At 39.8% G+C, this 25,691-nt stretch overlaps 1 protein-coding gene across 1 annotated transcript in view; it reads left to right on the top strand.

Moving 5' to 3' along the window:
* Positions 1–13,564, top strand: part of LOC126260626 (outer dense fiber protein 3-like) — a 52,444-nt gene extending 38,880 nt beyond the window's left edge. The window contains exon 4 of the mRNA XM_049957965.1: positions 13,297–13,564. Within this exon, the coding sequence (XP_049813922.1) occupies positions 13,297–13,564 (268 nt within the window). The remainder of the gene's footprint in view (positions 1–13,296) is intronic.
* The last annotated feature ends 12,127 nt before the right edge of the window (positions 13,565–25,691 follow it).

The raw sequence follows: 25,691 nt of genomic DNA on the forward strand, positions 1-25,691 counted from the left end.
ACCTCTGCTGTTCCTGATCTATATAAATGAACTGGGTGACAATCCGAGCAGTTCTCTTAGGTTGTTCGCAAATATGCTGTAATTTACCGTCTAGTATGGTCATCCGAAGACCAATATCAGCTGCAAAGCTATTTAGAAAAGATTGCTGTATGGTGTGGCAGGTGGCAGTTGACGCTAAGTAACGAAAAGTGTGAGGTGATCCACATGAGTTCCAAAATAAATCCGTTGCAATTCGATTACTCGATAAATAGTATAATTCTCAAGGCTGTCAATTCAACTAAGTACCTGGGTGTTAAAATTACGAATAACTTCAGTTGGAAAGACCACATAGATAATATTGTGGGGAAGGCAAGCCAAAGGTTGCGTTTCATTGCCAGGACACTTAGAAGATGCAACAAGTCTACTAAAGAGACAGCTTACACTACACTCGTTCGTCCTCTGTTAGAATATTGCTGCGCGGTGTGGGATCCTTACCAGGTGGGATTTGACGGAGGACATCGAAAGGGTACAAAAAAGGGCAGCTCGTTTTGTATTATCACGTAATAGGGGAGAGAGTGTGGCAGATATGATACGCGAGTTGGGATGGAAGTCATTAAAGCAAAGACGTTTTTCGTCGCGGCGAGATCTATTTACGAAATTTCAGTCACCAACTTTCCGTTCCGAATGCGAAAATATTTTGTTGAGCCCAACCTACATAGGTAGGAATGATGATCAAAATAAAATAAGAGAAATCAGAGCTCGGACAGAAAGGTTTAGGTGTTCGTTTTTCCCGCGCGCTGTTCGGGAGTGGAATGGTAGAGAGATAGTATGATTGTGGTTCGATGAACCCTCTGCCAAGCACTTAAATGTGAATTGCAGAGTAATCATGTAGATGTAGATGTAGATGTATTGTTTGCCCATTTCCACAACAATATCATTATAAAACCTCTGCTATTAGTAGTCACACAAAACATGTACGAATATGTAAATGTACAGTTTTATTATTATCACTCTGTATCAGTTGTACTTCATGCCGTTGCTCTATGTTCTCTATTTTTAATTAGTTATGAATTAATGATCATAGTTCGTTATCAGGTTACTGCATTCGATGGCTACTTAAGAAATAATAATAATAGTAATAATAAGCGCTCCAGAAGTATGTTTCATTGACACCTTGTCGGTTACTGTATCTATTTGTGTTTGGCTGATTTGCTTTCTTAGTAAAGTACCTAATTATACATTCTATAATACAAATAACTCGAGAAATCTTTGTCACATCAATTAGCCCTTTACACCAAAAGTTCTTGCTTGTAATTCACTTTCAAATAGTGTTCTTGGTTTCACTGAAGCTAGCTATTAATGGTAGACTGGTAGACATCATTCATATCAATTCTGGATAAAGTCGGTTTTCCGCCATTCTCAGTGTTTAAACTTCAGACTCCATTAGTATACTCATGGCTGCTGTTGTGCCTGGGAAATTCTGTACTCTCCAATCACCCTCTCTTTACCTGCATGGACGAGATATTGTCTCTCGTACGTCATTGACCTCTTGCTCATCATTCCCTTGTGACAGCTCATTCGCAGTGAAGACCAGTTCATAGTTGGCTGTGTTCACTATGCTGTACTTGCCATGTCAGGTCTCTACGTACATATGTTGTTGTGAACCACTAAAATATGGTTACTGGATACCATTTACACATAGTACCGTTTTTCGTTAGTGAAATATTATTTGACAATGCCCTTTTAAAAGTAGTTTTGCGTCATGAAAGGCATGTCGAGAAATGAAGAGTACTGTTATTTAAAATCGAAAATATACAAATTCACTGGTGTATCTCAGACACTGTTTTTCACTGTAGTCGCGTTCGTTCTCGATGCACATTGTGAACCGTGGAATGAGCTTTATGATACCTTCGACAAAAATGTCTCTTGCCATCAGTTTGATCCATTGTTTGAAGGCACCAGAGCGTCATCTTCGGTAGACAACCTTTCTCCCCTCATAAACAAATCCAGAGAGGTGAAAAGATGAAAATTTGAAGGTGGCAGATCAACAAATGCAACAAACACGCTCCCTTCGTTAATATTGCCCTTATTTTGTTCTGTATTGTTCTCTTTGATTTTTTTAATATTCTGAAGTACCGCACAGCATTAATTATTCCGTCCCGGAACAAAAATTCAACGAGAGAATCCCTTTACGGTCCCGAAAGAGAAAGGCCATGATTTTTCGAGCAGAGAGAACGGTTCTGAATGTTTTCGCTGATGAGGAGGAAGGATGTCGCCACTACATTGATTGCCTTATTGTATCAGGGTTGTATTGAGGCACCCACGTTCCGACGCCAGTCACAAAAAGTCAGTTGCGTTCAGTTTCCCGTTAGAAGCACTCGAGAAACTCCCATGAAGATGTGATTCTGACCGACTTTGTGTTTGTCTGTGGGGTGCTTTGGTTCCCATTCCACACCGTATTTTCGAGAACCAACTGTATCAGTAATGATTTCCGTAGATGAGATGTGGAGATTTCTGGAAACATTGCGTTCATCTCGTCCAAACTCAATCGATGGTCACCACGACTAATTTCTTTGATCTTGTTCACCATCTCATCAGTCATGACTGAGCAGCGTCCATTTCTTTTTCATCATGAGCATCCGTTCTCCCAACTTTAAACTCGCAATTCCACCTGTACCTTTTAGTAACATTCATCACACCATCCCCTTAAATAGTTTTGATGTCGTTAAAAATCTGGAACGGTCCGTTTCCTATTGCAAGAAGAAGCTGGGTAACGCTCCTCACCTCGGAGTTGGCGTAAGTCGGAGAATACTCATTTCAACAAGGCACCACAACATGAGCTTTCAGCCAACTGAGACAAACGAGAGTGCGTTCTATTGCCAACTTCTTGTCCTTGAAATTAGTCAGCCGGTTTCATCGAAAAATTACATTCTGAACATGTCTTGTATTTTGGTGCTACATGCGTATATATTATCCTTGGAAACGATTAGATCATTTCCATAGTAGGTTCGTAAGACATATATTTTCGTATTTATTTTTACATCACGCTTAAAATCGCTTTCACTGTGATTTCCAGTCTTTGTCTTTTTCACTATGGTGCACTTTGACAACAAAAGGAAAGAATAGTAACAGATGATCAGTAGTATGCCCGATTAATGTGCTAGGGCAGTCTGAAGCTGAATTTATTATTTGGAACCGCTAATGACTGTAACGAATGAAATCATTAAAACTTTTAATCAGTGTGGTGTCTGGTTGCCCTTTCACAATAATGTAACTCACTTGACTTGCATATGACAGTTTACACTTAAATATTGCACTGATTAATTAGGCTGTATAAGATTCGACTCATACCACACTTGAATAATTATATCATTTAGACAATTTAATAGGATTTTTTGGTATTATGTAAGGCCTTTCTTTTTACACAAGATCTGTTAACATTTTAAATTTGTTCTTATCGTCCCCTTAACACTTTGTGGTACTTTGTTAGCAAAAAATTTGCTCTAACACGTCAGAATTGTTTTTGGTTTTGGGATGTTTTTCCAGGGAGCAATTGTAGTGTTTCTATAACTGGTTTTGTAATTTTTGATACTTGGCACTGATTTCATACATATGAGCTTTTTCTGTGCCATATGCCGTAGAGGATAAACTGTGTTGTGTACAAAACTGAACAGTAAATATTTTATCTTAAACGAAGAATTTTTTGCTAGATCTTGTCCTCCTTAAACCAAAAATGTATGCTACAAATTCTTTGTGCAAGAGGAAAACATTCTTACTACCAGCAAAATTTGTTTTTTAATGAAATGTGTATGAAAAAAGTAGAATTAGCAGTAAGGACTTCTTGACTGATAAAACTATTTAGTTTTTGCATTAAGTACCCTAAAATTGATAATTTATTACAGGCCATTTCTATCTGGATATTCGAATGTAAATTACTGTCTGGAATCTTGAAGGGGAGAAAGGGTATATTTTCAGTTTTAGTACCATTCAACTTTGGTGAGTTACCCTTGAACGGCTGACCTTCCCCTTTCATGGTGAAGTCTTTCTCCATACAATGACTTAATCTGCGTGAGACGTGATTCAAGTCATGCCATCTGCAAAAATCATAGCTTTAAATGCTAAAATGTTTGGCAAGTCAAAAACACACCAGGAAAATGTAAATAAATTATACACAACTGCAACCAGTCACTTTTAATAATGCTTTATTACATTAACCGGTTTTCGAACCCTTTCAGGTTCATCTTCAGATGATTTCGGGAGAATCCGGGAAGCTACATCATTATTGGTAGTAGCATAATGCTGGGTGCTGGTTCTATGGCAGAAAGATGGGTCACACTTTAATGTAACGCCATGACTATAGATTATCTGTCGATATGGGTGTGAATTTAGTTTTTACTTACTGCGACAGTATAGGCGGCTTTTTTCGTATCTGTCTGCATCCATTTTGAAGTCCAGAACACTTTCACACAAACTATATTAGTTCACACTTTAACAGTGACACTTCACCAGCATCCAGCATGCGCTTTACAACTGTTGCTTATAACAAAGATCTTGACAGAGAGATATGGCATAAGCCTACTTTGTACAGAGATGAAATTTGTTGTTCTTTACATGTGTTAAAGTCGATATAAGGGCAAGTTTTTTCATCAGAATGGTGATAACATGAGAGCACTAGAGAAACTAATAATAAATTATTACAAGAATAAATTTCGGTGATCTGTTATGTTATTTCTATTTGTATGTTACAGGCAGTTTTTTTTAATATATATTAAACATGAACAAAATTCTTTAGCTGTTGACTAATTTTATTCTAATATTAGAGTGATCTGGGATATTGGTAAAGGCAGCTTATGTTTGTTCCAGCTAGAATTAATATGTATAAAGTACTGATTTATGTTAGCAATGGAGGGCTTTAACATTTAGCGATATGGTACATGTCTTATTCTGTGGTAGTATATTACATTGACACCAGTGTGGTTAGGATGTAAGGAGAGGCGGGAGGGGGTCATTGGGAGGGGGGGGTTGGGGAGCTGGTGTATGTTTTATTGGGTGGTTACTTGTTTTGAACTAGCAGATCTTCAAAGTTCTGAAGGAAAAATTTGTTTCTCAGTTCAGTTTGATCATTAAGTAGGCAGTCAGGTGCTGTATTTGTGTAGACAAATATTTCAATTTCTTCAAGAAGGTCAAGTATTGTGCCTTTGTTGGCAAAATGTAGTATTCGGAGATTCTGTTCTATGTTGTTTGCAGAATGATTGTGTTGGGCAAGATGTGAGGCAAAGCTGGACTTGTTCAGGTTGTTAAGACGGAGTGCATCCATGTGTTCTTTATATCTTGTTGTGAAGCTTCTACCAGTTTGTCCAATGTAGAAGCTTGGACATGAGTTGCAAGTGAGCTTGTACACACCTGACTTTTGATATTTTTGTATAGTGGTTTTGGTGGTGTGTATGATTTGATTTTGTACTTTGTTGGTGGTGAAGAAACTTATTTTTATGTTGTATGTCTTGAAGAGGTTGGCAATTTGGTGAGAAATCTTCCCTAGGAAAGGCAGGCTAACAAATGTGGTTTTCTTGTTTGTGGGTGGTTGTTCAGCAGTTGGTTGATTTAGTTTTGCTGTATGGATTAGTTTATCTATTATTGCAGGGTTGTACCCATTGGTGGAGGCAATTGATTTAAAAATTTCTGTTTCTTTTTGTCTTTCATTTGTGTCCATTGCGATTTTCAGCATGCGATTAACCATTGTTCTGAAGAATGCTTTAACACCAGAAGGCATTAACTATCTTGATCTAACAATCTCAAATAAAAATCAGAAGCATAAATTTCAAATTTTCAGAAAGCCAACAACCACCAATGTTACCATACACAAATCCTCTTGCCATCCAGACCAACATAAAAAAGCATTCTTCAGAACAATGGTTAATCGCATGCTGAAACTCCCAATGGACACAAATGAAAGACAAAAAGAAACAGAAACTATTAAATCAATTGCCTCCACCAATGGGTACAACCCTGCAATAATAGATAAACTAATCCATACAGCAAAACTAAATCAACCAACTGCTGAACAACCACCCACAAACAAGAAAACCACATTTGTTAGCCTGCCTTTCCTAGGGAAGATTTCTCACCAAATTGCCAACCTCTTCAAGACATACAACATAAAAATAAGTTTCTTCACCACCAACAAAGTACAAAATCAAATCATACACACCACCAAAACCACTATACAAAAATATCAAAAGTCAGGTGTGTACAAGCTCACTTGCAACTCATGTCCAAGCTTCTACATTGGACAAACTGGTAGAAGCTTCACAACAAGATATAAAGAACACATGGATGCACTCCGTCTTAACAACCTGAACAAGTCCAGCTTTGCCTCACATCTTGCCCAACACAATCATTCTGCAAACAACATAGAACAGAATCTCCGAATACTACATTTTGCCAACAAAGGCACAATACTTGACCTTCTTGAAGAAATTGAAATATTTGTCTACACAAATACAGCACCTGACTGCCTACTTAATGATCAAACTGAACTGAGAAACAAATTTTTCCTTCAGAACTTTGAAGATCTGCTAGTTCAAAACAAGTAACCACCCAATAAAACATACACCAGCTCCCCAACCCCCCCCTCCCAATGACCCCCTCCCGCCTCTCCTTACATCCTAACCACACTGGTGTCAATGTAATATACTACCACAGAATAAGACATGTACCATATCGCTAAATGTTAAAGCCCTCCATTGCTAACATAAATCAGTACTTTATACATATTAATTCTAGCTGGAACAAACATAAGCTGCCTTTACCAATATCCCAGATCACTCTAATATTAGAATAAAATTAGTCAACAGCTAAAGAATTTTGTTCATGTTTAATATATATTAAAAAAAACTGCCTGTAACATACAAATAGAAATAACATAACAGATCACTGAAATTTATTCTTGTAGTAATTTATTATTAGTTTCTCTAGTGCTCTCATGTTATCACCATTCTGATGAAAAAAACTTGCCCTTATATCGACATTAACACATGTAAAGAACAACAAATTTCATCTCTGTACAAAGTAGGCTTATGCCATATCTCTCTGTCAAGATCTTTGTTATAAGCAACAGTTGTAAAGCGCATGCTGGATGCTGGTGAAGTGTCACTGTTAAAGTGTGAACTAATATAGTTTGTGTGAAAGTGTTCTGGACTTCAAAATGGATGCAGACAGATACGAAAAAAGCCGCCTATACTGTCGCAGTAAGTAAAAACTAAATTCACACCCATATCGACAGATAATCTATAGTCATGGCGTTACATTAAAGTGTGACCCATCTTTCTGCCATAGAACCAGCACCCAGCATTATGCTACTACCAATAATGATGTAGCTTCCCGGATTCTCCCGAAATCATCTGAAGATGAACCTGAAAGGGTTCGAAAACCGGTTAATGTAATAAAGCATTATTAAAAGTGACTGGTTGCAGTTGTGTATAATTTATTTACATTAATATACAGTCACGGTTCTAAAATATCCGTAATGGATAAGCATAATAACACCAGGAAAAATCCCTACACAAAACCTTGTCGAAACCCTTATTCTATATTAAGAAAATCAGATTTTGTATTTGAAATTCCGACCATTATTTGTCTAATGTTCCATTGCCCATAATTCCATAGTGTGACAGTTTATTAAGATACTGCAAATACAGCGTCAAATGGTTTTCCATAGTTCAGTAAAAAGGCGCCAGTCTGTTATTTGTTTTCAAAACCGTATCAAGCCAGTGACATGATATGTTTGAACTACCATTATTGTAGCCATAATTGTTAATGTAACTGAAAAATTGTTTGTTTTACTCTACAGTTTCAGTAATTCTGTAGTTTTTGGGTAAGTTTGTACCATTCTTTTTATACTGACCCAACACAATGGTTAACTTCAACCAACTGTGTTGTTAGATATAGATAACTCATCAAGTCAAGTTAAAGTTTTCTAAATCCAAAGGTGTGTAATATGTATTAACTCAAGAATGTCCTGCAAAGGCCTGCTCAAGGAACTGGGGTACTAACCACTGCTTCCCAACACATTTATTATGTGATGAAACTTGTCATAAATATGTCTTTTTCAAATCAATAGCTCAGCTCATAGTATCAGTATTAGAAATAATAACCTGCATAAACATGAAAGCCACTTATTTTGGTCCAGAAAGATCCCATTACTCAAGAATACATATTTTCAATAAATTGGTGACAGCTATGAAACTACTAACAAAGTTAATTTTAGGAACCTAAAGGATTTATTGGCGTCCAACTTCTTCTACTTCACTGATGAATTTCTTAGTAGACCGACTACTATGGATATGTTGTTAATACTATCGAATAATATGAGTATAACATAAGATCAAACTTCTGTACATCTTCAGTGCAGTTATGCAGTCAGTGTAAGTAAGTGTTGTCTGCTGATTTTTCTCTTTGATGATGCATTATTACTCTAGTATCGGAGTTACCAATGCACTTCAATGTACTCTACATTTGCTTGTTTTGTAATATGTCAGATGTTGTTGTTGTTGTTGTGGTCTTCAATCCAAAGACTGGTTTGATGCAGCTATCCATGCTGCTCTATTCTGGACAAGCCTCTTCAACTTCGAATAACTACTGCAACCTAAATCCCTCTCAATCTGCTTACTGTATTCATCTCTCCGTCTCCCTCTATGATTTTTACCCCCTCCCCCTCAATCCCCCCCCCCCCCCCCCCCCGCCGCTTCCACCAGTACTAAATCAGAGATCCCTCGATTCCTCAGTATGTGTGCTACCAACCGATCCCTTCTTTTGGTCAGGTTGTATCACAAATTTGTCTTCTCTCCAATTCTGTTCAATACCGCCTCATTAGTTACGTGATCTACTCATCTAATCTTGAGTATTCTTCTGTAGCATCACATTTTAAAAGCTTCTATTCTCCTCTTGTTTAAACTGTTTATCGTCCATGTTTCACTTCCATAGATGGCTGCACTCCATAAAAATACTTTCAGCAAGGACTTCCTGACACTTAAATCTATACTCGATATTAACAAATCTCTCTTCTTTCTTTCCATTGTCAGTCTACATTTTATATCCTCTCTACTTCGACCATCATTAGTTATTTTGCTGCCCAAATAGCAGAACTCATCTACTACTTTAAGTGCCTCATTTCCTAATCTAATTCCGTCAGCATCATCTGATTTAATTCGACTACTTTTCATTATCCTCGTTCTGCGTTTGTTGATGTTCATCTTATATTCTCCTTTCAAGACACTGTCTATTCTGTTCAGCTGCTTTTCAAGGTCCTTTGCTGTCTCTGACAGAATTACAATGTCATCGGCGAACCTCAAAGTTTTTATGTCTTCTGCATGGATTTTAATTCCTACTCCAAATTTTTCTTTTGTTTCCTTTACTGCTTGCTGAATATACAGATTGAATAACATCGGGGATAGGTGACAACCCTGTCTCACTACTTTCTCAACCACTGCTTCCCTTTTGTGCCCCTCGACTCTCATAACTGCCATCTGATTTCCGTACAAATTGTAAATAGCCTTTCGCTCTCTGTATTTTACCCCTGCAATCTTCAAAATTTGAAAGAGAGTATTCCAGTCAACATTGCCAAAAGCTTTCTCTAAGTCTACAAATGCTATAAATGTAGGTTTTCGTTTCCTTAATCTACATCTACATGGTTACTCTGCAATTCACACTGAATTGCCTGGCAGAGGGTTCATCGAACCATTTTCATACTACTTCTCTACCATTCCACTCTCGAATGGCGCGTGGGAAAAAGGTTGGTTGGTTGTTTTTGGGGAAGGAGACCAGACAGCGAGGTCATCGGTCTCATCGGATTAGGGAAGGACGGGGAAGGAAGTCGGCCGTGCCCTTTGAAAGGAACCATCTCGGCATTTGCCTGGAGCGATTTAGGGAAATCACGGAAAACCTAAATCAGGATGGCCGGACGCGGGATTGAACCGTCGTCCTCCCGAATGCGAGTCCAGTGTCTAACCACTGCGCCACCTCGCTCGGTGGGAAAAAGGAACACCTAAATTTTTCCGTTCGAGCTCTGATTTCTCTTATTTTATTATGATGATCATTTCTCCCTACGTAGTTGGGTGTCAACAAAATATTTTCGCATTTCGTATATAGTTCTCGCCGCAAAGAAAACCGCCTTCGTTTCAGTGACTGCCACCTCAACTCGCGTATCGTATCAGTGACACTCCCACCCCTATTGCGCGATAACACGAAACGAGCTGCCCCTCTTTGCACCCTTTCAATGTCCTCCGTCAATCCTACCTGGTAAGGATCCCACATCACGCAGCAGCATTCAGCAGAGGGCGGACAAGTGTAATGTAGGCTGTCTCTTTAGTGGGTTTGTCGCATATTCTGAGTGTTCTGCCAACAAAGTGCAGTGTTTGTTTCGCCTTCCCCACAATATTATCTATGCGGTCTTTCCAATTTAAGTTGCTCGTAATTGTAATTCCTAGGAATTTAGTCGAATTGACAGCCCTTAGATTTATGCGATTTATTGTACACCCAAAATTTATCGGATTTCTTTTAGTACCCATATGGATGACCTCGCACTTTTCTTTGTTTAGTGCCAATTACCACTTTTCGCATCATACAGAAATTCTCTCTAGATCAGTTTGTAATTGGAATTGATCGTAGCTGATGATTTTACTAGATGGTAAATTACAGCGTCATCTGCAAACAATCTAAGGGGACTGCTCAGATTATCACCTAGATCATTTATGTAAATCAGGAACAGCAGAGGGCCTATGACACTACCTTGCAGAACGCCAGATATCACTTCTGTTCTACTCGATGATTTACCGTCTATCACTACGAACTGTGACTTCTCTGAGAGGAAGTCACGAATCCAGTCACACAACAGAGACGATACTCCATATGCACGCAGTTTGATTAATAGTTGCTATGAGAAGTCGTAGTGTCAATATTGCCTCACGTATTCCTACATTTCTCCAGAATCCAAACTGATCTTTACAGTTCGGTAATTTTCACACTTGTCAGTATCTGCTTTCTTTGGAATTGGGATTATTATATTATTCTTGAAGTCTGGGGTATTTGGCCTGTCTCATACATCTTGCTCATCCGGTGGAAGAGTTTTCTCATGGCGGCTCTCCCAAGGCTATCAGTTTCTCTAACGGAATGTTGTCTACTGCCAGGGCCTTGTTTCGACTTACGTCTTTCAGTACTAAGTCAAATTATTCACGCAGTATTATATCTCCCTTCTCATCTTCCTCTACGTCATCTTCCATTTCCATAACATTGCCCTCAAGTACATCTCTCTTATATAGACCACCTTTCTGCTTTCCCTTCTTTGTTTAGGGCTGGTTTCCCATCTGAGCTCCTGATATTCATACAGGTGGTTCTCTTTTCGCCAAAGGTATCTTTCACTTCCTGTAGGCAATATCTATCTTACCCCTAGTGATATATGATTCTACATCCTTACAGCTGTCCTCTAGCCATTCCTGCTCAGCCATTTCGCACTTCCTGTCAATTTCATTTTTAAGACGTTTATATTCACTTTCTACAGCTTCATTTATTGCATTTTTATATTTTCTCCTTTCATCGATTAAAACCAGTGTCTCTTGTGTCACCCAAAGATCTACTAGCCATTTTCTTTTTACCTACTTGATCCTCTGCTACCGTCACTATTTCATCTCTCAGAGCTACCCAGTCTTCTTCTATTGTACTCCTTTCCCCTTTTCCTGGCAATCGTTCCCTAATACTCCCTCTGAAACCCTCTACAACCTCTTGTTCTTTCAGTTTATCCAAGTCCCATCTCCTCAAATTGCTGCCTTTTTGCAGTTTCTTCAGTTTTAATCAGCGGTGGTCAGAGTTCACATCTGCCCCTGGAAATGTCTTACAATTTAAAATCTGGTTCCTAAATCTCTGCCTAATCGTTATATTATCCATCTGAAACCTTCTGGTGTCTCCAGGTCTCTCCACATATATAACCTTCTCTCATAATTCTTAAACCGAGTGTTAGCTATGATTAAATTATGCTCAGTGGCAAATTTTACCAGGCGGCTTCCTCTTTTATTCCTTTCCCACAGTTCATGTTCACCTAATACTTGTCTTTCTGTTCCTTTTCCTACTATTGAGCTCCAGTCCCCCATGACTATTAAATTTTTGGCTCCCTTAACTATCTGAATAATTTCTTTTATCTCATCATACATTTCCTCAATCTCCTCCTCATTTGCAGAGCTAGTTGGCATATAACATATACTACTGTGGTGGGTGTGGGCTTCGTGTCTATCTTGGCTACAATAACGCATTCACTATGGTGTTTATAGTAGCTTATCCGCATTCCTATTTTTTTTACTCAATGTTAAACCTATTCCTACATTACCGATATTTGATTTTTGTGTTTATAGCCCCGTATTCACCTGACCAGAAGTCCTGTTCCGCCTGTCACCGAACTTCACTAATTCTATCTATTTTTAACCTATCCATTTGAAATTTCCTAACCTACCTGCCCAATTAAGGTATCTGACATTCCACAAACTGACCTGTAGAACAGTTTTGTTTCTCCTGATGACGATGTCACCCTGAGTAGTCCTTGCCCGGAGATCCGAATGAGCCCCCCAGTGTGGCCGAGCGGTTCTAGGTGCTTCAGTCTGGAACCGCGCGACCGCTACGGTCGCAGGTTCGAATCCTGCCTCGGGCATGTATGTGTGTGATGTCCTTAGGCTAGTTAGTTTTAAGTAGTTCTATGTTCTAGGGGACTGACGACCTCAGATGTTAAGTCCCATAGTGCTCAGAGCCATTTGAACCATTTGAAGATCCGAATGGGGGACTATTTTATCTGTGGCATATTTCACCCAAGACGATGCCATCATTTAACCATACAGTGGAGCTCCATGGCCTCGGGAAAAATTACGGCTGTAGTTTTCCCTTGCTTTCAGTAGTTCGCAGTACCAGCATAGCAAGGCCGTTTTGGTTAATGTTACAAGGCCAGATTAGTCAATCATCCAGACTGTTGGCCCTGCAACTACTGAAAAGGCTGCTGCCCCTCTTCAGGAACCAGACGTTTGTCTGGCCTGTCAACAGATACCCCTCCATTGTGGTTGCACCTACGGTACTGCTACCCGTATCTGTATCACTGAGGCTGAGGCACGCAAACCTCCCCACCAACGACAAGGTCCATGGTTCATGAGGGAGGGGGGGGGGGAGAGAGAGGGGTACGAATCTGATATTACCTCTTAAGTGAAAATATGTTTAAGATTTTTTGAGTTATTCAACATCCATGAGGTGTGGAAGGTAAATTAGTATATTTCTTTCCTCTGATTACAGGTCGGGGTACCCACGCTTCTGGATCTACCGGCCATGGCCGGGCCCGGCCGACTACACCGTGGGCGAAGTCAACCTAATCAGGCCAAAGGCGCCCGCCTACACGATGCCGGACAAGGTGTACCCGCCCCCTGGCGGTCCTGAAACTCCCGGTCCGGCCAAGTATCTGCCGCCGCCCATACGCTGCTGCCAAACCAACGACTTCGGCATCTCTTTCGGAATCAAGCACTCACCCTACCTCACGCCGCTCATCCTGCCCTGCGACAACTAAATCCGGGGGAAACATACAAAAGCGAAGGAAACATTTCCTCGGGTTCCAGGTTATCATACTCGTGTTCTCTTGTTTCCGTGACACTTTTTACGTGAGTGATGTAATATTTTATCATTTTCGTCTTCTCGAGAGAATCGGGCCATTCTGCCAGTATCAATTATTTCAGGAGTCTACAAAGTCTCTATTGCTTCATTATTATTGGTATCAAGATTACATCCACAAATCAGGAAGACGAAACTGCTTCTTAGACTGTGTTATTGAGTTACAAGGCAAGCGGTGGCCAATACGACAGAATTGTCAGCTCCGCTCGTGCCACAGCCGATTACCATAATTAAGTAACTGTTTTAGTGATTCATTTAGCGTCTGTCGGAATATTTTGCCCAAGTGGATTCGAGGTAACTATCTGTGTTGCCAATAAAAAATCAGTAACAATTGCATTTATTGCAGATGGCATCATATCTGCGCATTTCTTTAAAGGAAACCTACTGTTGACATATGCTTGTTATTCTAAGTGCTTCTAGATGTCGTAAGTTCGTCTAATAGGCGTGCACTTTCGTGGCCAATGTTTACTAAGGTCGTCTCTATTCAACAGAGAGACGGACCTAGTTTCGATAGCGGACAGAATTTTCAGGTGGTGAGACTTCCATGGCTGCGTTAAATTGTCCTCATTTCTGCATTGTTTGAGAAACTATATTTTTATGTTCGATGTTACAAAGTGTAGCTAGATGTGCCAACCACATGTCACAAAAATTGTGAAGCTGCAGTAGGACTAAGAGTTATGTATCCACGGTCCCTATACTGCATTACATGTATTTTTTCTTGGCTTTGAATAATTATGTGTTTAGTTAAAACGTGTATGACAATTTCTGACTTATTTCTATTGTTAAAACTGACATTAAATGAGTATCAGCTTGCAGACATTGCGAAAAGTTCTTATTTCTTAACATGCTCTTAATTCTCAGTTGCAACGTTATTACTTTTACTGATTCAATTTCAGAGTGCTTAAATTATGTGCTACTTCCATGCAGTTTGTCTGAAATTTATTGTTCCGTGGCTACAGTGCGGTCTGGCATCGTTAGCTTATGGCGCCACGGTAGATAGCACATACAAGAGAATCCATTTAGAATAAATAACAGGAATATGTTCAACTTTCACAGATTTTGTCGTCATTACCTTTTTTCAATACTGTAATTTCTATGCAGACAAATACAATCTTCTCGCTCCAGAAGCGTAAGGATTTCGACATATAAGTAATTTCTAGCATGACAGAACGTATTTTTCAGACATTATACCCGCTCTTAATTTCTAGACTTTTAGGTGTCGGAAAACACCATTTCAAGCACACAATCTTCCCTATCCCCTTCACCTCCAGCCATAAAAATCACAACTTTCGATTTATGAAAATTTGTGGTAAAACTGAAATGAGAAATCATTTTTTTACAAAATTCTTGTCTGAAATTTAGTTTTATCAAAAATAATTTCTTATAATCAAAATACTAAAACCACATGATTTAATAAACTCAACAGGGGTTCCCCTCGGTACATATCGGCACAAGTCGGTGGTCTTCGAGACTATGATGTCATGTGTTCAACTGCTGCCAGCTGCAACATTCAAACAGTTGTGTTCAGAGCGGCGCAGCGAACGCTGCACGGAAGCAGATGCGTTTCTGACATTGTACGCATGTTGTCAGGGTGGAACACTTTGCGCCCATATTTGAATGTTTGGGAGGCTGTGTGGTTTCGTGAGTTTTGCCGTTTTCGTTTAGCTGCTTTTGCATAGCGGATTATCTGCAAGTGTAAGTGTTGTTAGTGTGTACAAACAACACCAGGTTGTGCTGTTCTTGACTAATTCTTACAGTCGCAATACTCAAGGTGCGGAAGTAGTGCTTCATGCTTTCCCACGCGAAGCAGGTCTGCAAAGGATTTGGCTGTCGAAATGCTGTAGAAAAGACGCTGTGAATGTTGCAAGTGTTCTCGTCATTTCAGAGAAACTGAGTATGTTAGAGACTGCTAAATGTATTGCGGAAACGAGTGCTGAAGAGCGTTGCATTTTAGTCGTGTAATTTTCCTTGTATTATTAGTGCCAATGCTAGCACACACATAGGACTGAAGAAAGGCAGGAACGCCCGCATCTCGTGGTCGTGCGGTAGCGTTCTCGCTTTCCACGCCCGGGTTCCCGGGTTCGATTCCCGGCGGGGTCAGGGATTTTCTCTGCCTCGTGATGGCTGGGTGTTTTGTGATGTCCTTAGGTTAGTTAGGTTTAAGTAGTTCTAAGTTCTAGGGGACTGATGACCATAGATGTTAAGTCCCATAGTGCTCAGAGCCATTTTTTTTTTTTTTTTCAAAGGCAGGAACCTTTCAACAAATGTGAGATCTGCTAAGAAATAAATATATTAGGGAAGAACTGCAAATCTTTAGCCTCAATGATAAAATTCGAGATTACAGAAGAAAATGGAATGAACATCTACAAATAATGGAGAGTGAGAGACTTCCCTTAAAGGCAAGAAATTGTAAGTGCCGTGGGAGAAGAGACAGAGGAAGACCGCGACAGAGATGGGTACCGTAACAGGCAATTCCTGTCTGATACCTGAAGAGAAGATGAAGATGATGGAATATGAAGTTATTTCTACTGATTCAGATAAAGCCAGTACACAGAATTAAGTAGTAGCATTACAGAGTATGAGAAGCGTGTACATAAAATTGCAAGATCTTCGAAGTCTGTTGTCATCAACGAAACGGCGTCTTCACAATGAAGAAAGTAATAAAAAATGCATTTGTGTCTTGTGAAATTAGTCGAATACTGGGGAAAATATTTTCACCCACTCAAATCAGAACTTTGGTACAGGCTCGAAAACGGAGTCTATGGGTCAAAGAGGACATTATTCCGCAAGTCGATTTCTTTGAGTACTGTTTCTCAACAAAGTTACAATATTATCAGTAAGGAATTCGAATATTTTCTACCTGCAGCGTCAACTCTCCGTTCTTGGTTAAAACGCAGTTTCAGTCGCAACCAGGTATTTCGAAGGATTTTCTAGTTAGTTTAGCTAATTCAAAAGCCTTCTGCAAATAAGGAACACTTATAATTTCTGCGGTGAAAACAACAGTGTCTACCTGTTAGTTGAAGTTCCTTTGAACTTTTGATAAACACAAAAGGAAAATGAGAGTTGCAAAGGTCTTGTTTACACGTTAAAACTTTTCTTAGAGCAACTTAGAAGATTGACAGCTCATTTCGAACATTTACTTTGAGAGAAAATTTCAAAAACAGACTGTACTTTGCGGTTTTTTTGCATGTTTTGATTCGATAGATGCTTAAATTATTTTTTAAATCAGCAGTGTCTGTTTAAAAGCTGGCTAAGTTATTGATGTAGAGGTAACATTCTAGTAATAGCAGAATATCAGTAATAAAAACTAAAACGTACCACAAATTCATCCCACAAATGCGAGCCGCACACGTTATAGCGCTGTTCCCGAGGCAGACGCTGTTCCGTAGTGACGTCACAGCGTCAGCTAATAGCAGCACAGAACGCTTTCTGACCAACCTTATTTTTGTACGGACCTTGAGTTGCATTGTAGCTTCGCTGTGAACGTATGTCCGGCACATAGGCGTCCTCAAGGAGGGGGGGGGAGGGGAAAGGGGGAATGACGGTGTAGATATTCCTAGGCCTCGGGGTCACGTACACACGTATAGTCCCGACTTTCCGAAGAGTTAGGAAAAGAAAAGCATTATGCTATGTGGGACACGGAGTGAGATGTTTAGTAAATGCTTTAAATGTAATTTTTCTTCAACTACTATTGAACTTATCTAAGTTCATAATCATTACTACAAATGAGCAACATATTTGAACACGAACGCCACTATAATGTCAGTCATTGTCACGTTCACTGGCGCCAGCACAGCGACAAATCATAGTTACGTTGCGGTTGAATATAAGTGTACTATTTCAAATCTCCGGTGCCGACGTGTTCGAGAGTTAAAAGAAAAGTCTTTAGGAGGTGTCAGTACGCTATTCCGGCGCGTTCCGTCCGAAATTAAGCCTTGCATGGCCTTGCGGTTCTAGGCGCTATAGTCTGGAACCGAGTGACCGCTACGGTTGCAGGTTCGAATCCTGCCTCGGGCATGGATGTGTGTGATGTCCTTAGGTTAGTTAGGTTTAATTAGTTCTAAGTTATAGGCGACTGATGATCTCAGAAGTTAAGTCGCATAGTGCTCAGACCCATTTGAACCATAAGCCTTGCATTATACGACGAGGGAATCTGCATCTACAATGTTTCTGTAACTTTTTAATACATTAATGTTGTTACCAATATCATTCTGACAAAAAAATCTGGAAAACTATAATATTCGAAGACAGACAGGAGAACAAAACAAACGCATGTTAGTGACGCAAACCAGTATGTGTTAATGGGTAAGACATGCAAATCAGAAATGAAAGATTATCACTTTATTGCCCCCCACCCCCCACCCCCAGTTCCCCTCCGGTCTCTCAATGCAACTCAGTTAGTACTAAACAACATTTCAAACAAAGTAACTGTTGAAGAAAAAAAAAAGCTTTCCGTCTTCAGGCCACGAGTGGCCTACCGAGGCCATCCGATCGCCGTGTCATCCTCAGTGGAGGATGCGGATAGGAGGGGCGTGGGGTCAGCACACCGCTCTCCCGGTCATTATGATGGTATTCTTGACCGAAGCCGCTAATATTCGGTCGAGTAGCTCCTCAATTGGCATCACGAGGCTGAGTGCACCTCGAAAAATGATAACAGTGCATGGTGGCCTGGATAGTCACCCACCCAAGTGCCGACCACGCCCGACAGCGGTTTACTTTGGTGTTCTCACGGTAACCGGTGTATCCACTGCGGCAAGGCCGTTGCCTCAACTGTTGAAGAAAAGGAGAGAAAATGTCATACTCTGTTTACATCACAATCATATGTGTTGTGTTCAGAGAATAAAAGGAAGGTGTTTATGCAAAGAATTTTAGTTTGCCATTTAAAATGTTATTCCCTTAAAAATAGTCCTCATTAGATATACACAAATGCCAGTGCATTTTCCAATCCCTAAACACTTCGGGAATTTAGTCTTTGAGATCGGCATTAGCTCTCTCGGCTTTGCGTTTTGCTGTCCCCGTAAAATGACGGCCCTTGTCATGTTTGGTTCTGTGTGTGTGCGGTGACTTGGCTGTAACACTATGAGTACAGAACATCGCACGGCAGATCTGTCAGTGTGATGTGGTCTGAAGTTATCTTTGATCGTTCTTCTTTCAATACGGAGACCTTTTAATTTTGTTCTCGTGGTCCAGCTGCTTCATACCATAGCCGTGCGCGATCTTGACTTCATATCTGGGCCGGCCGGAGTGGCCGTGTGGTTCTAGGCGCTAGAGCTTGGAACTGAGGGACCGCTACGGTCGCAGGTTCGAATCTTGCCTCGAGCATGGATATGTGTGATGTCCTTAGGTTAGTTAGGTTTAATTAGTTCTAAGTTCCAGGCGACTGATGACCTCAGAAGTTAAGTCGCATACCGCTTAGAGCCTTTTTTTTTTTTTTTTTTTTCAAATCCGGGCAGGGTGTTTCACTATTTCCAACACCTTCAACGATAATATTCTGTATCTTTCCAACTATTTACATCAGTTGTGAAGACAGATCCAATTACAGTGTTGGAAATCAATAAAAAGGCACGAATATTTGCAAGAAAATTAACATTGCCAGTTAGAATGGTTGTGCACAATATATATGCAATAGTATGAGATCCAGTCTACCGACAAAGGCAGTCTAATGGATCGCATTTTATGCCAGTAGTACAAGATACGACAAGACATCAACTATTCAGGTGGTAGAAGGTGCGGTGTTAGTGAGTGCGTACATGCCGTTACTACAGATAGGGAACAGATACTATTAGTGATAGTGCGTATTGTGTACATAAACCAAAATTGTGACAGTGCCACGCGGAAAACAGTTATGGTGTGATGGAAAAGTAACAGTTGGTACGTGCAGTGAAATTGGACTCTCTAATCGTCAAATAGCGAAGAAGTTAAACTGTTCAAGTACAATGACTGACAATTTCGACAAATTGGGCGCACGATATGGACAGAATGGAAAATATGGGTAAAATAGAAAATTTTCAGAGTCATAGAAATGGTTGCTTTTGTGCACAGCAAGGGCCACAAACCGCCATTCTTCTCAGTTTGTGCTAATTTACGTTTCCCATTAGCTACCAGACGTGTAAGACAAATTTTGTCACATGATGGACACTTTGCGCTCAAGAAACGACTGCAGAAACCCGCTATAACACACAAACATAAAGAGGGTAGATTAGAAATTGCTGTAAGACATACGTCACGACATTCATAAAGCAATAAAGGAATCTTCAGTGACACGAAGTTTAATGTAGATGAACAGAAAGGATTTCAATATTATTGATATTATTCGCGAACATAACAGGTGGTAAAAAGAGCAGAAATTTCAATCATGGAAGTATAATGATTTGGGCAGCCTTATGCGCTAAAGTTAAGCCACGCATTGCTTGGCAGAATACTAGAATGAACTCTTAACATGTGCGTTGAGATGTTAGAGACAGAACTGATTTGAATGTATGAAGACATAGGGGACGAAACTCTAATGTTTCGACGTTATAATTCATTTGTGTATGTTTCTGCTACAGTCGGAAAGTGGTTTGAAGATAAAGATCTCGATGTCTTGCCCTGGCTTGCGCGTAGGCGCGTAGATAGCATTTTAACCCTGTGGAGAACCTTTAGGGAATACTTGCAAGAAGTGATCATCGTGATAGAAGGCAATCTGAGGCTCTATATGAGTAGAATAAAGCAACACGAGAAAAGTGGGTTACAATTGCACTGTAAGAACTACTAACCCTAACAGAAGTACCAATGATGCAATAACACAACAGGACAGTGAGTGCCTTACTGCCAGTTCCATCCAGGAAACGCAAACCTATATTTTCTGCCCGTGTTATGAAAGAAAGTAGGTAATTTCGTCATGATTGTTAATGTCTTAAATGTATCTACTACTTTCACGGTAAATTCGATACATGTATGCTTCAGACATTGTACTATTAATTTCACGAAACCCTGCCTGTATACTGATTTCCACTGCTGTATTAGTAACATAACTCATAAACTCATACACATCAGTCGGTACGTCCGACCACATTGAACCCTAAGATGCAAAATTTATGATATTCATTTGTCTTGAGTGTTTATATTGTAGTATGTCCGTTTTCTCTGAGGTGTTCATGACACCTTCTAGGCCGTCATCAAGGCACAAGTGTCCACATCTACTGTAGCAAGTACTACTGCGCTCAGCAGGCCGCGCCTCGCCCCTGCTGTGTACCGTCGCTGCAAACACGGTACCAGCACAGATCATATCGGAGTGCGCACAGTGGATTCCCTCTGCATAAAATGTTTGTAATACACACGGACATCTTTCGCCAGCGCGAACTTCCTCAATGATACATAGGTCATTCTTACGAGCAACCATGTTACACTACACCGTCAGTGGTCTTGCGGTAGCGTTCTCGCTTCCTGCGCACGGGGTCCCGAGTTCGATTCCCGGCGGGGTCAGGAATTTACTCTGCCTCGAGATGACTGGGTGTTGTGTGTCTTTCATCATCATTTCATCCTGATTCACTCGCAAGTCGCCGTAGTGAACTTGTGGAGCGGCGGCCGAACCGGCCCGCGAGGTGTCTCCCGGCCACCAATGCCATACGCTCATTATTATCATTATTACTACACCGTCAACTGTTTTCTTTATTTTTGGGGACTGAATAAAATCATGTCGAACCATTTCTGGCAAATATGGTGGCTGATGCATCGTTACGGTGTCGTTTTTCGCAAAATAAATGTTACGAACAAGCAAATAAATCTGAGGAGATACACTGCCGTGATGTGATACGCGAACGGCGCGGAACTTGTAAGCAATTATCATTTTTGATCGTTTGGCCGCAGTGTCTATAACCCTCACATCTGACTGCATTTTTCGAGTTCATTTCGGTCCTAGCAATCCAGTAAGATTCCTTAGTTTCGACGTCATGCCTGTAAACCCATGCTTAGCCACTTGTTATGACGTTCCTGTATTTCCGCATCAATACTGACTTCATCTAGTGACTCCTAAGCAACATGCATTAGCTGCTGTTTCTACTAAAAATTCAGCAGTTTCTGAGGGAAGTTTGCTGTACACGTTTCATACACGTAACATTCTAAAACATTTCACGGCAGGAGGTAACTGATGTGCCAATATAATGAGGAATTTTTAAAATCATTTCTTTCGTTTTTTCCACAATTTCAACTGTTGTTGATGTACTGGGGCATCCATGGGGCTCATGTTCAACGTCTTCACGGCTTTCCGCGAAACACTTCCACCACTCGTAAAACCTTGATTTTCTCATAGCAGATTCGCCGAAGGCAATATTTAATATTTCTAAAACTTTGCTGTGCCTAATTCTGTTCGTATAACAAAATTTAATATGCATTTTTGGATCCATTTTTATATAAAATAAATAATTGTCGATACTACCAGAAGACATGGAACCTTGCTGACAGCTGACAACAGAATAAATATCCTATATGGCTAACACTGTACAGATACTATTTAGGCATGTTTACCAACACAACAACGAAAAAATCGCGCGGCAGAACGAATATAACACACGAAATTACAAAATTTCCGTTACTTTTTGAGCACATCTCTAAAATGAAGACAGCTGGAACAGCGTTCTGAAGAGTAATGGCAACATGCTTCGTGGGACATGATTGGATTATAAATAAAAAATAAGATTGCACATGTTTCGCAACAAAGGAAAAGCGAACATCTGGGGATAATCAAAGAAAAAAAAACATGGTTTGGATGGAGACAAAGTTAGACGAAATAGCAGACACACGTTTCTTACAAATTACTAAAGATAATTAGATTAAATAAAACACAGATTAATGATAGCAGATGGTTTTTTTCCTTCCTATTGTCTCAGAGACGTACTCCCCTCCTGCCTACTTTCTTAAACTGCCCTGGCCAATATCTCTTTCCTTCCAGAAGGAGGAATCTGTTTTTTTCAAAAACTTTGATTAGTATTTTCTAATTTAAGGGTTACTATCGGTAATACTATGAATCATGACGGTAAGCACTGGCAAGACGTAATTCTTTGTAATTGTAACATATGTCTCAGTTGGATTTTCTGTTTCACACTACTGATAACATCAGTCATGAAATAAGATCTTGGGGCAACCCTAAAATATGCACAAAAATAAATCTTTACAATGCACACCATGCAGTGTTTAGCTGTATGTACAATCTAGAGAAATTTCCTCGTATATAAAGAATGACAGCATTTCATAAAAGAAGCAAATTAAAAAATACTTTATCATTCATAAATTTACTGAAAGTTCATTATCTCACAGTCTGTGCTCACATTAACAATGAAAAAAGTGGTATTGTTTTTATTAAATAGTTTTTCTTCAAGTAACAATTTGTATGAAATGAGACTGAATACATAATTTTAAGAAAATTACAAGATGAGCCATTTGTTCCCAAGGCAATATGCCTTGTCTCTGTAAGATATTATTAATAAAACACAAAACAATATTTAAAAGAAATGAAAATCTTCTCATCACACCATCAATCAAGATCAGTTTAGAATAGCATCACACAGATCAAATCATAATGAAACAATATCTGTACTAATGAAATAAAGTTCCACGGGACTGGACGAAGGCCTAGGTCATAGCAATCTATAAAAAGGGTAGAAAATGGGATGCACATAACTACCGGCCAATTTCACTGACATCAATTTGTTGTAGAATCATGGAGCATATTTTGTGTTCAGACATAATGACCTTTCTAAACTCTGAGAAGCTCATCTGCAGAAACCAGCACGGTTTTAGGAAACAGCAGGCATTCGAGACACAGCTGGCCCTCTGTGCATGATATACAACAGACTCTAGATACCGGCTCCCAGGTTGATGGCATATTTCTCGACTTTCGAAAGGCGCTCGATTCAGTTCCGCACTGTCGCTTGCTCCAAAAAGTGCGCGCTTACGGTCTATCCGATAACATATGCGGTTGGATAGAAAGTTTTCTGACAGACAGGGAGCGGTATGTCGTCCTGAACGGGGTGACTTCAACAGAAACAAGCGTAACTTCAGGTCTGCCCCAGGGCAGCGTAATAGGTTCGCTGCTTTTTACGATTTACATAAACGATCTGGTTGATGGTATTGACAGCTGCGTTAGACTGTTTGACGATGATGTTGTAGTCTACAGGAAAGTAGTATCACACAAAAATTGTTCACAAATCAATGAGGATTTGCAAAAATAAATGCATGGTGTAATGACTGGCAGTTACCTCTCAATGTTAGTAAGTGTGACCCAATGCGTATAACAAGGCGAAAATCCCCATTAATGTACGAGTACAAAATAAATGCCCAGTCTTTGGAAGCGGTAACGTCCCTCAAGTATCTGAGTGTGAATATTCGAAATGATCTCAAATGGAATGATCAGATTACACAAGTAACGGGCAAGGCGAACTCTAGATTGCGATTTATTGGTAGAATCTTGAAGCGATGCAGTCCTTCAACAAAGGAAATTGCTTACAACAGGTTACTTCGTCCAGTCTTACGAGTATTGTTCGTCTGTATGGGACCCTAACCAGTCGGGTGTGAGTGAAGAGATTGAGAAGGTCCAAAGAAGAGCGGCAAGATTCGTGACTGGTACATTTAGCCATCGCGAGGGCGTTACAGATCTCATAGAAAGTTTGAAGTGGGACACACTTACAGATAGACGACGCGCTAAACGGAAGGGCCTGCTCACTAAATTCCGAAATCCGATCTTCGCCGCGTCGTGGATGTAGAGCATACCCACCAGCTTTCACATAGCGCAATTATCAACATTCAAAGATAAGAGAAATTAGAGCACATACTGAGGCCTTCAGACAGTCGTTTTTCCATCGTGCGATACGCGAATGGAACAGAGGAGGCGGGGGGTGGAGGTGGGAATATGACTTTGGCGAGAATTGTGCCCTCTGCCACACACCGCTTGATGGCTAGCGGAGTATATATGTAGATGTAGATGCAGAAAGAAGATATTACAAAGCCTTCTGCAATGTGTGCAAGATATAAAAAATTCCCAAAATTGGTGAAACACTGTTTCAACATCAACATTATTTTATTAGAAAACATTGAGAATTCCTAGTTCTTCCATACAAATAACTGGCTTCGAACTAATTTAGAAAAATATTTTAAAGTTTCCTACAGTGATGGGTTTTGGTTAAGCAGTTTTAGACATGGAATCAACCAGAAACATCTGTGGTATACAAGAACCAGCAACTTGCTTTATTTTCTTACAATACACTCTGTTGTCAGTACTTTGTGTTCCAATAGTTACAATATTTATAATTTTTAAATATTACTCTGTTATAGATCCTGTACAAAGATATGTTACATCTCGACATAACATATAGTGGTGATTTACTTCAAATAACACTATATGAACTTAATAACTTACGTGTACCACCCTAAGAGAAGAAAATGTTGTAAATACACATTGGACCAGTTGAGTTATTCCACATACTTGTTCTTTGAAGTTTTTACCGTCTGGTTTTGCGTTCCACTCAGTACATTCTCATTTGCTCTGTCTGTGAAAACTATATAGTCTTCATACGATTCCTGCTCAAAAAACAGAGGTCTTCATAATGTTATAAATTTTATCTTTATTCTTTGCATCTGCTACACCAAGTTAATTGCTTTGAGATATTGCTGGATTTCTCAGATCCGCTGACCTACCGTCATCTTCCCCAGATTCTCAACACTGGTTGTTATAAGATCCGTTTTTCTGGCAGTCGCAAGATGAGAAAGAAAAAGACAATTCTTTTCTTTCTGGAGAATACATTACTGTGTCAATAGAGTTCCAATTTTGATTCATGCAAGTTTTAATGATGCTTCTTTCCGTTTTGAGGAGCTGATCACTCCTTATTTGTTTTTTTAATTTGGAACAGAGCCTTTCAAATGTAATTGTCTTCTGAGAGAGTTACAGTTTTATAGTATTGCAGCTTCAAAAGTGTTTCTCATTCTACATTGACAGATTAAAAACAGAGCTTTTTCCATTTTTTGGTTCTATTTATCCTTGTTGTTCTCAATGA

Source organism: Schistocerca nitens, chromosome 5 (genome assembly GCF_023898315.1).
Source record: "Schistocerca nitens isolate TAMUIC-IGC-003100 chromosome 5, iqSchNite1.1, whole genome shotgun sequence".
NCBI lineage: Eukaryota > Metazoa > Arthropoda > Insecta > Orthoptera > Acrididae > Schistocerca > Schistocerca nitens.